The sequence below is a fragment of the Engystomops pustulosus genome, chromosome 6 (assembly GCF_040894005.1).
Source record: "Engystomops pustulosus chromosome 6, aEngPut4.maternal, whole genome shotgun sequence".
NCBI classification, from domain to species: Eukaryota; Metazoa; Chordata; class Amphibia; order Anura; family Leptodactylidae; genus Engystomops; species Engystomops pustulosus.
In genome coordinates this window covers 32,729,528-32,744,540 of record NC_092416.1, presented here as the reverse complement: position 1 = coordinate 32,744,540, position 15,013 = coordinate 32,729,528, and the positions used below count along the sequence as shown (strand labels likewise).

Sequence of the window (15,013 nt, the reverse complement as noted above, 5' to 3'; positions counted from 1 at the left end):
TGTCTGATATTTTCGTAAAGTATCATCTGAATTTGCCTGATTGCAGCTCACAGAGATATCAGATTACAAATGAGTACATCGTAGTCTGTGTATAGGAGAGGAGTGAAAACAAGTTGACTAATAAAAAGAGATAGAAACATGTTATAGGAAGCATTCCAGCTCATTGCAAGTGCTATACAGGCAGTCCCCGGGTTACGTACAAGATAGGTTTGTTCTTAAGTTGAATTTGTATGTAAGTCGAAACTATATTTTATAATTGTAGTTCTGGACAAATTTTTTTTTAACCCCCAGAGACAATTGGAGTTTCAAATTTTATAATAAAGCTTCATTACAGACACCTTACAGCGGATCATTGCAGTCTGGGACTATAGTAACATCCAGAGAGCTTCACCAGAGGTCACAGGGGGCAGAGGGGTCTGTCTGTAACTAGGGGTCATCTGTAAGTAGGGTGTCCTTAAGACGGGGACCGCCTGTATTCACAATTTATATACCCGGTGCCATATAATTTAATACCTCATGTCTCTGAGTGAGGGAGGAGAATCTCCTACTTTCCTGTGAGCAGTGTATGGGAGACATCATAGCAGCTGGTCTCCACCTGCCAGCTTGGGGAAACTTTGAAGTGACAAGGTGAAAAAATTGTTAAAAATGCAGAGTACAAAGTAATAAGTTGGTCAGATATAGTGTTATAAAGTGTTATACAGCAATATTTTCAAAATTAGCAAATAGTTATTGCTGCTGACTTGTACCTAGAACAATAGCACATGTGAACAGCTAGCAGTATGAGTCATTATGTAATATCAGTCTAATTTATTTATTATCTTTATTTTTTTCTTACACAGAACCTGTGACCACAGTGACACCGGATGAAGACATAGGTATGTTCAATATTAAATCTGTCTGAAAATTTCATTTTTTTTCGGAATGAAGCTGTTCTGCGTGGTTACGGTCTAAACGAGTAACTTACTCCATGCGAATGCAAACATTTCGGACCGAGCTGAACTGAACTCAGCTGCTCTGCTCAGTTCGGTGATTCAAGTTCAGGTTGGTCCAGGAAATACCACAGTGTGCGGAGCAAATTTTTCGGATCTAACTTGCTCGTGGGCAATGAGCTTTAGAGAGACCCTGGATAGCACATTGTGGAATAATATAGGAGAAGGGCACATATATTTTTGAATACAAGCGGTCCCCTACTTAAGGACACCCGACTTACAGACAACCCATAGTTACAGACAGACCCCTCTGACCTCTGGTAAAGATTTCTGAATGCTTTACTATAGTCCCAGATTGCAATAATCAGCTGTAAGGTGTCTGTGATGAAACTTTATTGATAATCCTTGGTCCCATTACAGCAAAAAATGTTTAAACTCCAATTGTCACTGGGGCCAAAATTTTTTTTTACTGGATCTACAATTATAAAATATACAGTTTCGACTTACATAGAAATTCAACTTAAGAACAAACCTCCAGACCCTATCTTGTACGTAACCCGGGGACTGCCTGTATCTTTCCCTTGTTTTATCTACATTCCACAAAGGAAGTAATTCTGCTGTTATTTGTGAGGACAACATGAGACAGTGTGAGATAACACATCACTATCACTTATCTACAGACTCACAAGAACAAGATTTTCGTAGAAACATTTTGTCCCATCTCCACACGGTTAAATATAGAAATGATCACTCATGGTATTTTTTTTCACAGTTTTTTTTTTTTTTTGCTTTTACTTTTCACATCAGTCTATGGCACAATTTGTTTTATAATATTAAGAGACAACAAGCAAATTATCCAAGATACGGTCGACTTTGCCTACGGTCATTTTTGATTTGATGTTTCGGTTCAGGTCTGAATCTATTTGATCTGAACCATGTTGCTCCAATTGGTAATCCTCTAAAACATTGCTTTTTTAAATAAAATTTTTATAAATATTTTATAAGTTCCTACGTTCTAGGATGAATGACAGCAGTATTTTACCATCATTTTAAAAGAAGTAAAGCCGAGAAGATACACATTCAATTTGGGACTTCAAAAATGGCGAATACAGACAGAATCTCCGAACCAATTGATAGATTATATTATATTATTTTAAAAACCTTTTTTAACATTGATAATAGATGTAGATGTATGGCCATCAAATAAGATAACTCTTCATGGTACTGTGGATAATTTATAAGGTGCACAAGCCTACGGACACAACGTGGGAAAAATGGAAGGAAATGCCCGATACAGTTACGACTCCCATGGAATGTTGGGAACAGTTCCTGTTAATTAATGTGTTTTAAGTGTATGTTAAGGTTCACTTGAGTCATAAATGGTCATCAAGATGCTCAGCGTCAAAATGTCTCTAACTTCTGGTGCTGCAACGCACTTGTTCTATGGATTTTATTCTTAATAAAGAGGAACTGTTCACAACATTCACTGTGAGTCGTGAGATTTGCCAGGAATTTCCTTCCATTTTTTACTATAGACTATGGACTTTCTGTGTGGTAAGTTCCATAGCAGTGAACAGAGCATCACACCACCACTCCAATCTGTATGTGGTACAGTATTGGACCTACAGTCTCCAATTGATCCTCGTGGTTGATACTTATAGAAAGGAGATTGTGTCTATTATGGTACAGCACCTATATGAACTATAAATTATGTCTCGGTAATTTACTCAACCACAGGCAATTCTGTACCTCTGTATGACGCCAATTATAAATACTTGCATTTTACTGTTGCTTAGTGATGAGTGGACCCATCAGTATTTAGGTCCTGTGGGTTTGTGGACCAAGTGATCACGGGTGTCAACCCCTGTGAGTCCGCTCACCCACTGGTAACAGGCACAATTGATGCTGGCGATGCCTTACATGCTACTGCCAAAATAGATTGCTGGTGTTACCGGTGGGGGGGGTCAACCAATCCTGGACTTTTGACTGAAGTCTTGGTTTGTGTTCTGAAGACCAGAATCCGCAACGTTCGGCAAAAACCCAAACATTGGGGTTTGGGTCTGCTCATACCGAGGATCATCAATTCCCCTCGCTTTTCCCACGGAAATGGATGTTACCGGTGCGGGAGTGTACCCAGTTTACCCTCAATCTGTGGTGTTTGGATCTGGAGTCAGTCTACCCCGCTCATCACTACTGTTCACAAGGAAACTTAACTGTTGAGCATGTATATGTATGGGGGAGTGGTGAGGAATAGCTGACAACTTGGGCTGTATGATTGTTGGTAAATTTCTTCTCCACTAAATTGCACAACTTTATCTTCTAGGAGCACAAACCACAGAAGAACCACTCCCTAAGACAGGTGAGAATTACTTGGATCTGAGTCCAGATTAATATCTCAGATGGGACAAGATGCAGCTCTATATATTGCTCATTAGATCTTATGCACATGGCCTTAGTACGATTTTACTAACATTTGGACTGCCATAGGGATACACGTGCCTTTCATTATACACTCACCGGCCCCTTTATTAGGTACACCTGTCCAACTGCTCGTTAACACTTAATTTCTAATCAGCCAATCACATGGCGGCAACTCAGTGCATTTAGACATGTAGACATGGTCAAGACAGTCTCCTGCAGTTCAAACCGAGCATCAGTATGGGGAAGAAAGGTGATTTGAGTGCCTTTGAACGTGGCATGGTTGTTGGTGCCAGAAGAGCTGGTCTGAGTATTTCAGAAACTGCTGATCTACTGGGATTTTCACGCACAACCATCTCTAGGGTTTACAGAGAATGGTCCGAAAAAGAAAAAACATCCAGTGAGCGGCAGTTCTGTGGGCGGAAATGCCTTGTTGATGCTAGAGGTCAGAGGAGAATGGGCAGACTGGTTCGAGCTGATAGAAAGGCAACAGTGACTCAAATCGCCACCCGTTACAACCAAGGTAGGCAGAAGAGCATCTCTGAACGCACAGTACGTCGAACTTTGAGGCAGATGGGCTACAGCAGCAGAAGACCGGGTGCCACTCCTTTCAGCTAAGAACAGGAAACTGAGGCTACAATTTGCACAAGCTCATCGAAATTGGACAGTAGAAGATTGGAAAAACATTTCCTGGTCTGGTGAGTCTCGATTTCTGCTGCGACATTCGGATGGTAGGGTCAGAATTTGGCGTCAACAACATGAAAGCATGGATCCATCCTGCCTTGTCAACGGTTCAGGCTGGTGGTGGTGGTGTCATGGTGTGGGGAATATTTTCTTGGCACTCTTTGGGCCCCTTGGTACCAATTGAGCATCGTTGCAACGCCACAGCCTACCTGAGTATTGTTGCTGACCATGTCCATCCCTTTATGAGCACAATGTACCCTGTAACATCTGATGGCTACTTTCAGCAGGATAATGCGCCATGTCATAAAGCTGGAATCATCTCAGACTGGTTTCTTGAACATGACAATGAGGTCACTGTACTCAAATGGCCTCCACAGTCACCAGATCTCAATCCAATAGAGCATCTTTGGGATGTGGTGGAACGGGAGATTCGCATCATGGATGTGCAGCCGACAAATCTGCGGCAACTGTGTGATGCCATCATGTCAATATGGACCAAAATCTCTGAGGAGCTTCCAGCACCTTGTTGAATCTATGCCACGAAGAATTGAGGCAGTTCTGAAGGCAAAAGGGGGTCCAACCCGTTACTAGCATGGTGTACCTAATAAAGTGGCCGGTGAGTGTACGTGCACCATATCATGGAGCAGGCAGCCTCATGCTTATATGTACAACTCCTAAAAGGTGACATCTCTACTATGTATAAAAATTATGGAATTTATTATCACAAAGTTTCTATAATACTAATAATCTTATTATAATTTAACATTATTTAAAATAAATCTCCATGCTTACAAATTTTTAACATTTTCCCCATAGGATCTGATTCCACAAAAGACCCCAGCATAGGTAAGAGAAATCAATAAAAGTACATTAAGCTCATATTCTACTGTTTTTAAAAATGAAATATATTAGCAAATTAAGGAAATTTATTTACAGGTTTAGTAAAATGTTGCTAATATGGATAAACAGAGGGACCCTAATAAAAAACCTGTAGTGGTGTCACCTCTCCTTCTTTACTGTTCAGGTCTCCTCTCCTTGCTCTCTGGTGTCTCGTAACACACTAGAAATGCTTGGAGATTCCTCCCCAGCCAATCACTCTGAAAAGCATCAACCCGCCTGAGTCACTGATTGGTTGAGTGGCAGTCTCAAGAATATCATGTGTTCTAGGAGATACCTATTAGAGGAGTGCAGGGAGGACATGAAGAGTGTCTGTATTGTAGAATTAAGGAGGGGATTGTGGAGATCCGAGTAATTTTGTTATGTTAGAGCCGCCATTTTTAGTGATTTTACCACCCCCTTAATGTTGCTTTTTAGTTAATTGATACATTTGTTGATGCAATTTTCCAAAAATAGTTAAGTAACTAGACCCTCACAGGGATTTTGCAGAGTGATATTATCCTGAGTGATATCATTTATTAATTGGTTTTCCCCTTCCCCTTGGCTCCACTTTTAAAATAATTCATATGGTCTAAGGGACCATGAAGCAGTGCCTTTACACTGCCTTGCAATGATGTTCTGATTTCAGGCCACGCGGTCTCTATGAGAAGCGTGGTTGCATCTTGTGACCAGGTGCTGAATTCATGCAGCTGTACTAAAGACATCCAGCCCCCTCAGTCCCAGCAGGGTTTATGGAGTTGATAAATGGCGCATGCACTTCTTTATAAAAAACATACACAATCCAGAAGCTGCTGTGACTGAGGGGACTGGATGTCTTGAGTACAGCATCCAAAAACCAGCCAAATACATGATGTAATGACGCTCCAACTGTTGGGAGGGAGAGACCATGTCATGGAAAGGCAGTAGAAAGGCACTGCTTCCTGGTCCCTTAGACCAGTAGATTTTTTTTTAAAAAGTGAGATGGGAGGGAACAACTGCAGACTTTTTATTTACCCCGGATAATCTCTTTAATGAGGTTGCTTGAGGTAAGAAACATTGGTTTAGTTGCATCCAGTTGGTGAGAACACTTACACGGGTTAATATGGGTCAAATATCCAGATTTTATTTTTTTGGTCAAATTTATCTTGGGTCAAATATCTGGATTTGCAAGAAAACAATGTATTGGCACTTATCTAAATTTACATAAAAAATACAAAAAATATATGGATTTAGCAAAAAACACTACACCCATTTTTTTTTACCATTTAAACAAGGAATATACACAGTGTTGGACTGGCCCACGGGAGTACCAGAGGATCCTCCGGTGGGCCCTTGTTCAACTATACTGTATACTGAACTGAGACCCAACAGAAATCAACCCAATTTGGAAGTTGCTAGAGTCTATTTCCTGGCAGAGAATGAAGATTGGGCACCAGATTAATTTTCTCTGGTGGGCCTAAGGCAACCCAGTCCGACACTGAATATACAGGATTGTGCCAGGATATAGATGTATATGTATTATATGTATAATGTTTGGTTAACTACATAAAGTACTATGTGTGCAGAGTCCAGGAGTCAGAAGAGCTACGGTGTGGTGATTGTGGCGGTCATTGTGTGTATCCTTCTGCTGGCCATCTTGGGCGCTGTGCTGTATTTCCTCTATAAGAAAGGGCGTATTCCGTGCGGACGTTCTGGAACAAAAGATATGTGAGTAGAAGTCTTCTACATGGCCGGACACTTTTCTAAATGGAAATCTCAGATCTGATTTCATGTACACAAAAGATAGCCCCATGTTGTCTTCATTAGTCATCCCAAATCAGTGTATAGCGATCTGCAACACTTCCTGTACAATATGAGTCACCCTCAGGCCGACCTTTATGTCTGTTACTGTACTTTTATGTTGTGCTTTCAGTTTTTGATATGACTCATGTGCTGCATTTAAAAGGGGTTGTTCTAATCTCATAAACTGATACAAAGACAGTCCACTCGACCCACTGTAATGTCCGGGTTTAGTTAGTCAATTACTTTAGAAACTTACCGTTGGGTAAAATAAACCCATTTTGTCATAAATTAAACAAAACTTTTTAATAGGGTTTGTTTAATATTAAGAGAAAGAGAAAGTGGGATCAGTAAATTAAAATCCTATCTGGAGTACGGTGCATTCCATTCATTATCAGAGTTTTTCCTCCACTGGTGGAGTATACAAATTTGTTCACCATTTATGTATGCCCAAGGAGCCGTGCTTTGGCTTCAAAGACTGTTACGCTGTGCAGAAGAATATCTTTCCCTCCCCCCTGCTCCCTCGTTACCTACCCCCCACTCCCTCTGCCTGATGTAATCTCACAGCAGTAGAGGAAGTTTCAGCACACAGTGGGAGGGGAAAGTGCAACGGGACCGGCACAGTGTGAAGCTACAGGAGGAAGGGCTTGGGTAACACCTTCCAGAGCCCTTCAGGCTCCTTAGCATGATTTTAAAAATTGATTTTAATGTCAGAAACCCATTTAAAATATCCATGCTCTAGTAAATAAGAAGTAAACAAATCAGGTGATGGTAGTTATGTCTCTTCTACTTACTTTTGAAGGGGTTGTCCACTTTCAACAAATTATTCAAATTGTTTGTGTAATGAAAAGTTGTTCAATTTTCCGATATACTTTCTATATAAATTCCTCACAGTTTTGTAGACCTCTACTTGCTGTCATTCTATAGGAAGCTTCAATTTTTACTTTTTTGAAAACTGTCCCTGGTCATGTGATGTCACACAGGTGTATGGCACGTTATACCCCTGGTCATGTCATGTCACACAGGTGTTTGGCACGTTATACCCCTGGTCATGGGATGTCACACAGGTGTATGGCACGTTATACCCCTGGTCATGGGATGTCACACAGATGCACAGCTCGTTATATCACATTGAATAATTCAGTGGTGGCACGGGTGCCAGAGGCGGCACTCAGAGCCCTTTCTGTGGGCACTTTGGTCATTGCCCCAGCACATCAGACAGGACTCAAAGAATCTTCCTAGAGGTGCAAGCCACGTAAAAGATGCTGCTTTCAGACATATTTTGATACTTGCTTCTCTACTTAGAGCTGTAGGAAGAGGGAGAATGAGTAGACAGGGCCAAATTATCTTTGGAAGACCTTCTGCTGCTCCATGGTTCTCAGTGTACAGAGGGACCATGGAAAGCAGCTAAAATGATGCAAATTTTCCATCTTTCTACTGTGTTGCTGTCCTCAGGAGGCCAATATGATTGAAAGCTGTTGAAAAACAGGGAGCAATAAGTTACTGCTTTAATTTTTGGTTGGCATCTCGCGATAAATAAGGGGGGTTTTGGGTTTCAGTTTGGTCACTCGGTCACTGCCATCACTGGAGTAATTAGAGCTGTGTGTTATAACGAGCCGTGCACCTGTGTGACATTACATGACCAGGGATATAATGAGCCGTGCACCTGTGTGACCTCACATGACCATTGATATAATGAGCTGTGCACCTGTGTGACATCACATGCCCATGGATACCATTGGCCGTGTACCTGTGTGACATTACATGACCAGGGATATAACGAGCCGTGCACCTGTGTGACATCACATGACCAGGGATATAACGAGCCGTGCACCTGTGTGACATCACATGACCAGGGATATAACGAGCCGTGCACCTGTGTGACATCACATGACCAGGGATATAACGAGCCGTGCACCTGTGTGACATCACATGACCAGGGATATAACGGGCCATGCACCTGTGTGATATCACATGACCATTTTTTACCCACAGGAAGTAAACATTGAAGCTTCCTATAGAATGCCAGCAAGCAGAGATCTAGAAAACTTGTAAGGAATTGATACAGAAAGTATAGTGGAAAACTGTATAACTTTTCCATTACACAAACAATATCAATTATTTGCTGAAAATGGGAACTTCTCACAACATTTTTAGAGCGGTTTATTCAAAGAGGAAAACATCTTAACCTTTCTCCTACATGCAGATAACTAAGATATAAGTAAGGTAAATTATAATTTTTTTTTTAATTTTTCTTTTTTTTTTCTTTCAATTTTTTTCCCAATTTCCAGCACAAAGCCAGGAGAAAAAGACCATATTGTTGTAGAAATGAAGCCGGACTCACCAGCTGAAGAATCTGTTCTTCTTCCGGGAGCACAAGACAAGAAGCAGCCGGTGGAGCAGGTAATTTGAAGGCATAGTAAGCATAAAACTATGAGGCAGGTATATAGGTAGAGGTCATGACCTAGGACGGCAACTAAAGCTCTACTACTATGCAAGGCACCATTAGACTGCCCTCTGGTAACAACAGGAAGAGCATTTCCTTCAGGTCTCCTGAGATCTTGTAGAAGTCGCTAAGTCTTCCTATTGTTATGCATGAAAAAAAAACATATTGGGGCAGATTTACTTACCCGGTCCTGTCGCAATCCAGTGGCGCGTTCTCCGTCGAGGATTCGGGTCTTCCAGCGATTCACTAAAGTAGTGCGCCCGATGTACACCAGGTGTCGCTGCTGCGCCGAGGTCCACCGGAGTTCACCATCCTATCTTGGGTGCAGGTAAGCGCGTGTCAAGTGACACATTTTTTTTTTTAAATTCCGCGTTTTTTCCGAATCCATTGGGTTTTATGGACGTCGGGCCACCCAACTGATTCGGACAAACCGCGGAATTTAAAAAGCAAATTGTGTCACAAGATCAAGCACTCACATGGACCGGGAAGAAGAAGGTGAACTCCGGCGGACCTGAGCGGGGGAAGCGACACATGCAGGAAATTGGACACACGATCTTAGTGAATCGCGGGAGACCCGAATCTTCGTCGGACATTCCAGATGGGCGGCGTCAACGGGACGGGTAAGTAAATGTCCCCCATAGATCCGATCTTACTGCTAGGAGTTAGAGTGAGCTAACAAGTAGGGATTGAGGGTGGCCAATCCTTTTGAAGGAGTACTGTTGGTCAATTTCAGTAGATTAGACACTTTCTACTGTATATGAGATGAGGCCAGAGGCCATTGTACTAGGGACCTATATAGGGTAAGTTAACAATACATTATACACACATAAGTCTTCGTCCCTGCCTTCATCACTTCTCCGAGACTGTATCAAAGGGGTTTTAAAGGTCTTATTAAGCTTTAGATTGACAATCTATCTATAGAACTGGTCATTAATATCAGATCTATTGGTGTCCCGATTGTTGGGATCTAATGTCTGAAACTGGAAAAATCCCTTTAAGCTGGCTGGACATTGCTTCAATTGACAGCTATATTTGGCCCCCTGTGCACATGCATGCTCAGCCAAAATCAATGTTATACACTAAAAAATGCATCTCCAGTTGGGGTTTTACTGAGCAATTTCAACTCTATTCTCCAGAATGTGATACTGAAAGATTTTGCTTGTGTTTTTTTTTTAGGAAAAATACATGGACTTAAGAAACTGAGTTTCCTGAAACTTTAAGATTGAACCCCGGAGTAACAGTTACTGTCTCCATGTTTATCTGTAAATATGGATGTCGACGGTCAACCCACCAAAGATCTCCCAATCCACAATCGTATTGTAACAGCTGGCAGAAGTATATGCCCCCTTTACCTGTACCCTCCGCTTGTACTGGACATTCTCTATGGACACAGTAACAATCCGTGTGGTCTCAACTTCTTGTTGACTTTGTTTTTTACTCTGTCCATGTATGATGAAACCAGGGTTGTCCGGTATGAATATGATGCAGACCTCCATTGAAGGTCTAGATTTCTGTCAAATGTAAAGATGTCCATACACTGTATATTAACATTATTTGAGCACATTATGATGAAGCCAGATGACTGTTGTCCCAACCTCCACCATGAATAGTGATATAAGGGGGATAAAGAACCAGACATGTTGAATCTGGGATATTTTACCAAAGCGATTGGGTATTTGAATGGACAATGGGACAAACAGCTGTTGGCTAAATAACCTATCGAAGAAGTTTGGCCAACTTAATATTGGGCTGGAATTTCTACTTCAAATTCTGACATTTATTTCAGAAAACACAAACTGATAGAATTTAAAATATACAAAAGACAATTAAATTTTCCAACCTTCTCAGTGTTCTACAAGATCCAATAGTTTCTACTTTAAAGTAAGAATTTAGTAAAGTACATGATGTACATTGTAGTGAAGATAATCATATCACTGATGGCTGTATATGTGACCGATCTGCTCCTTTCTCGTCCTGAGCTTTGTCATGTGCCCAGAAACCTGACTCTCTACCGGACTCGTTATGTTAGGTGTATTATCTCCTCTATTCATTCCGATAAGACTTTCATTGAGTCTGTAGTAGAAAAATACATAGGGAAACTAACTATGCTCCACAAATAAGACAATATGAGGTGGCAGGGAATCAGAATGCTGGTCATAGGACAAAGCTCAGGACCAGAAAGGAGAGGATAACCCATATGTTCATCCATGGGTGATAAGATTCATCCCTACAGTTCACATCATGTAACTTTCTAATGGTAAAGGAGTAAAAGAGTTCTACTTAAAGAAGAAGGTTCCATGGCTTCATTTTAAACTTTATTAAATATTTATGAATTTTTTGGCCAAAAACTATTTTAAACAGGAAGAAGTAAGAAACCTTCCAGGCAACACACAATTCTCATATTCCCTCTTTCCAATCAGTTTTAATCGACAACATAATAGCACATGGACCTCAGATATACACAGAAAATGGTCTTTCGTTAGGATCAGGTCACTGGGATTCTGAGACTTAGCACAATTTTAATGAGATCTTTGAGGGAGCCAACATTTGCACCCATCCTTCAATACACACAATGATGGTAGATTGATAGACCTGTGTCATATCTAAAAAGTGCCCCCAAACTATCATCCAATAGCATTGGAGTGAGTTTTTGGTTACCCCCGGTCTTTGGTGCTTGAGTTACACTACTTTAAATGGATCATGGTGAAATTTTTGTCCCATCCGGTGGGACTAATGAGAGTTGGACCTCCACCTAAACTAAGGGCTTGTCTACAGCTTAGTGCCTGCTATGTAACTAAACAATGGTGGACCTGCCGAGGGAATCAACAGCCCATAGACTGTGTTCTAGAAATATGATGATTGCTTATTTTTTTGTTCAAAAAGTAGCAGAGACTTTGTCTATAATAAAAGGGAACATATATATTTTGAGAAACATTAGACATGGAGTTTCCACTTCTCTACAGGACTGGTGGTACCAGTAAAGTGGTTCAGCACAAAGAAGATGGATGTACGGCTCCGCCAGTATTAGTAGTGCCCCTCTGGTAACATGCACTGACAATCCTACAACCCATCACTTCACCTTCTCATCCAGAATTTTCTAGGTCATTCTTTCTATATTAGCTGGAACTGATAGGCCTTATCAACACATCCCCCATAGATGACACATAGACGTAACCTCAGGGCAAGAAGGGACTAGAAGAGCACATGGCTATACACGAGAGGGTCTCTTCTACAGACGTTACTACTTCTTATCATGCTGAAATAAATTCTATATATATATAAATATATTATATATACTTATATATTTGCATTGGTTTGTGTGTAAATTTGAGGAATCTAATATTGCTTTGCCTATGTTTTTTATGTATGTGAAAATAAAAAAAATCGATCCTGGAATGTCCATAATTCTGTTGTCTTTCCATCTTCTGACATGTTTTTGAAGAAACTGATCTATGAACTCAACCTTCTCCTGAAGATCAGATGTCTAGGAAGTTCTGAATTGCAGTTTTCTGAGATACCAGTTACCTTATAGACATTGGGCCACATTTATCACTTGTTTTTTCTGTTGTTTTTGCGCCTTTTCGTTTAGGCGCACCGTTTTTGCGCCCGTTTTGCGATTAAACGTCAAATTAGCCACGCAGCAAAAATAACCACCTTTCCCTCATCTATCGTTCAATTCCAGATGTTTTGCTGCGCCTAATGATATTCATCACGGGCGACTTTTGCATTTAGGCGCAAAAACGGGCGCAAAAACACTCCAGCTCGAGGGTGGCGTTATCTGAGAAGAAAGCACTGAGCCCCTTTGCAGAAGAGCTCATTTCTAGCAGCAGAGCTCAGCCAGACACTGGAACATATAATAGATACAATTAGATACATTACAGACAGGAGCTGCAGACTATTTACAGTTCATCACCTTCTATTTACAAAATATTCTGCAAAACCCTGAGCTCACAGCAAGAGCAAGAGAAGTTTGCACAAGTTTGCAGAAGCTTGCAGATACTACATACAAGTGTCCCCCATGTAATTCTGCACAGCATCACCAGTGTATCTGAGGGGGATACTGTGCAGAATTACAGGGGTGCAGCAGGAGACCAGCACTGGGGGATCCCCTCCAGGAGAAGCCCCTGCTGAGGAGGTCACTGGGTGCAGGGTGTCACACACCTGGGTGCTGCTGAGGAGGTCACTGGGTGCAGGGTGTCACACACCTGGGTGCTGCTGTGAGTGTTATCTTCATTCTGGGCTGTGGGAGAAGCAGAGAGGAGCTTGTAGCAGGATCACATGTAAGTGCCCGAATCTAACATTGCGCCTAAACTGCGCCTAAACTGTGTTAAAGTAAAGTGATTAATAAGAGGCAGAAAATATACTTATCACAGATGGTTGTAGCTTGTGATAATTCTGGCAAAACAGTGCGCCCGAATTTAGGCGCAACTACTACATTTAGGCGCACAAAAGTGATAAATGTGGCCCAATCTGTATGGGAGGGTAGATGGACATAGTAGGTGAGGGAGCAGAGCTGTGGGGTTGTTGTGCGTTGTAGACAATCCTAACCAAATGGGTTTTTAGGTTGGAAGGTTTGATATATTTTGGTAGAGTGTTCCAGAATATTGGAGTTGTAGAAGCAGAATGTCATGTGAGGAATGGACATTACTGGCCCCCACACTATTCAACATCCCCCTTGGTACCCCCCACATTGTATACTGTCTTCCCCCAGAGGAAGGCGCCTTATGTGACCGATCAACTAATAATGCCCTTTAGTTTCCCTGTAGCACCACTATTAATGCTTTCAGTACCCCCCCCCCCCAAACTACTCATTATATCTTCTTTTTCTTGGTTCCCATTTAAAAGGTTAATTCCCACTTTTAATGCTCACTTTTTTGTAGCCCCCAACATATATATATATATATATATATATATATATATATATCCACTGTATATCCCATTTTTGGTAACACCCACATATTGCCACTAATTTTGTAGCCCCCTGATTGCAATGCTCCCATATCCATATAGATGACCTATGCACTCAGGACCCCCTCCTAATAGCTGATTTTGACAATGACATAGATTTTTCGTCTTAGCGGCCGGACTGGAGAACACGGCTATGAGAATTGGGCTGGAGTTCTGTTCTCTGTATTGATTCTGCTGCCTTATTTATGTGATCAGTGAGGATCATGCATTGCCTACTGACCTGCCTGATATGGGTAAGTCATTAGCATTACTAAGCTGGACAGGGGCTCTTTGACTTATGGTAAATTTTCTACGTATGCATGGATAAAATAAAAAATAAATAAGTTAATAAATGGTTATGTAGCTTTTTAAAACTCTGATACACCAAGGGCAAGTGCTGGGCCCAGAGCTGCTGGGGGGCCCACATAAGGCTGTACATAAGGAATCCATGGGGGAGAGGGGGGCTATATCTAATGACTCCATAAGGGGTGAGGGGGGCTTTATATGAAATAATCATGAGGGGGCTGATTAATATGATAAAGTAGGGAATATTTTAGGGAACAGGAGACTGTTTTAGTTTCTGAATTTTTAATGTTGCCATATGAGTTCAGTGCAAAGGGGCCCACTGGAGTCTATCGCCCAGGGGCCTATTGAAACCTGGAGCTGACCCTGGGCCTGAAGGGAGGAGCATGACTCTAGGTTCTAGCAAGGGTCTAGGAATACTTGGAAAATGAGTCCTGCTCCTCCCTTCAGGTCCTGCTCCTCCCTTCAGGTCCTGCACCATGTTTTATTCAATGAATTAGCTTTGACTGGAGTGTTCTTTTAAGTAAGAAGTGAAAAAAGCATCAATCAATATAAGTTACATTTTTAACATATACATTTTGTACACAAAAATAGTAACCAGGCTGCAAAAAACAAGGCTTAATACAGATGA

The 15,013-nt window shown here is 41.4% G+C and overlaps 1 protein-coding gene across 1 annotated transcript in view; it reads left to right on the top strand.

Annotated features, from left to right (window-relative positions):
- The window catches only part of MCAM (melanoma cell adhesion molecule), a 53,436-nt gene extending 40,909 nt beyond the window's left edge, over positions 1-12,527 (top strand). The window contains exons 13-18 of the mRNA XM_072155600.1: positions 840-875; positions 3,253-3,288; positions 4,848-4,877; positions 6,473-6,614; positions 8,978-9,089; positions 10,309-12,527. Of these exons, the coding sequence (XP_072011701.1) occupies positions 840-875; positions 3,253-3,288; positions 4,848-4,877; positions 6,473-6,614; positions 8,978-9,089; positions 10,309-10,335 (383 nt within the window). The 3' untranslated portion in view covers positions 10,336-12,527. The remainder of the gene's footprint in view (positions 1-839; positions 876-3,252; positions 3,289-4,847; positions 4,878-6,472; positions 6,615-8,977; positions 9,090-10,308) is intronic.
- The last annotated feature ends 2,486 nt before the right edge of the window (positions 12,528-15,013 follow it).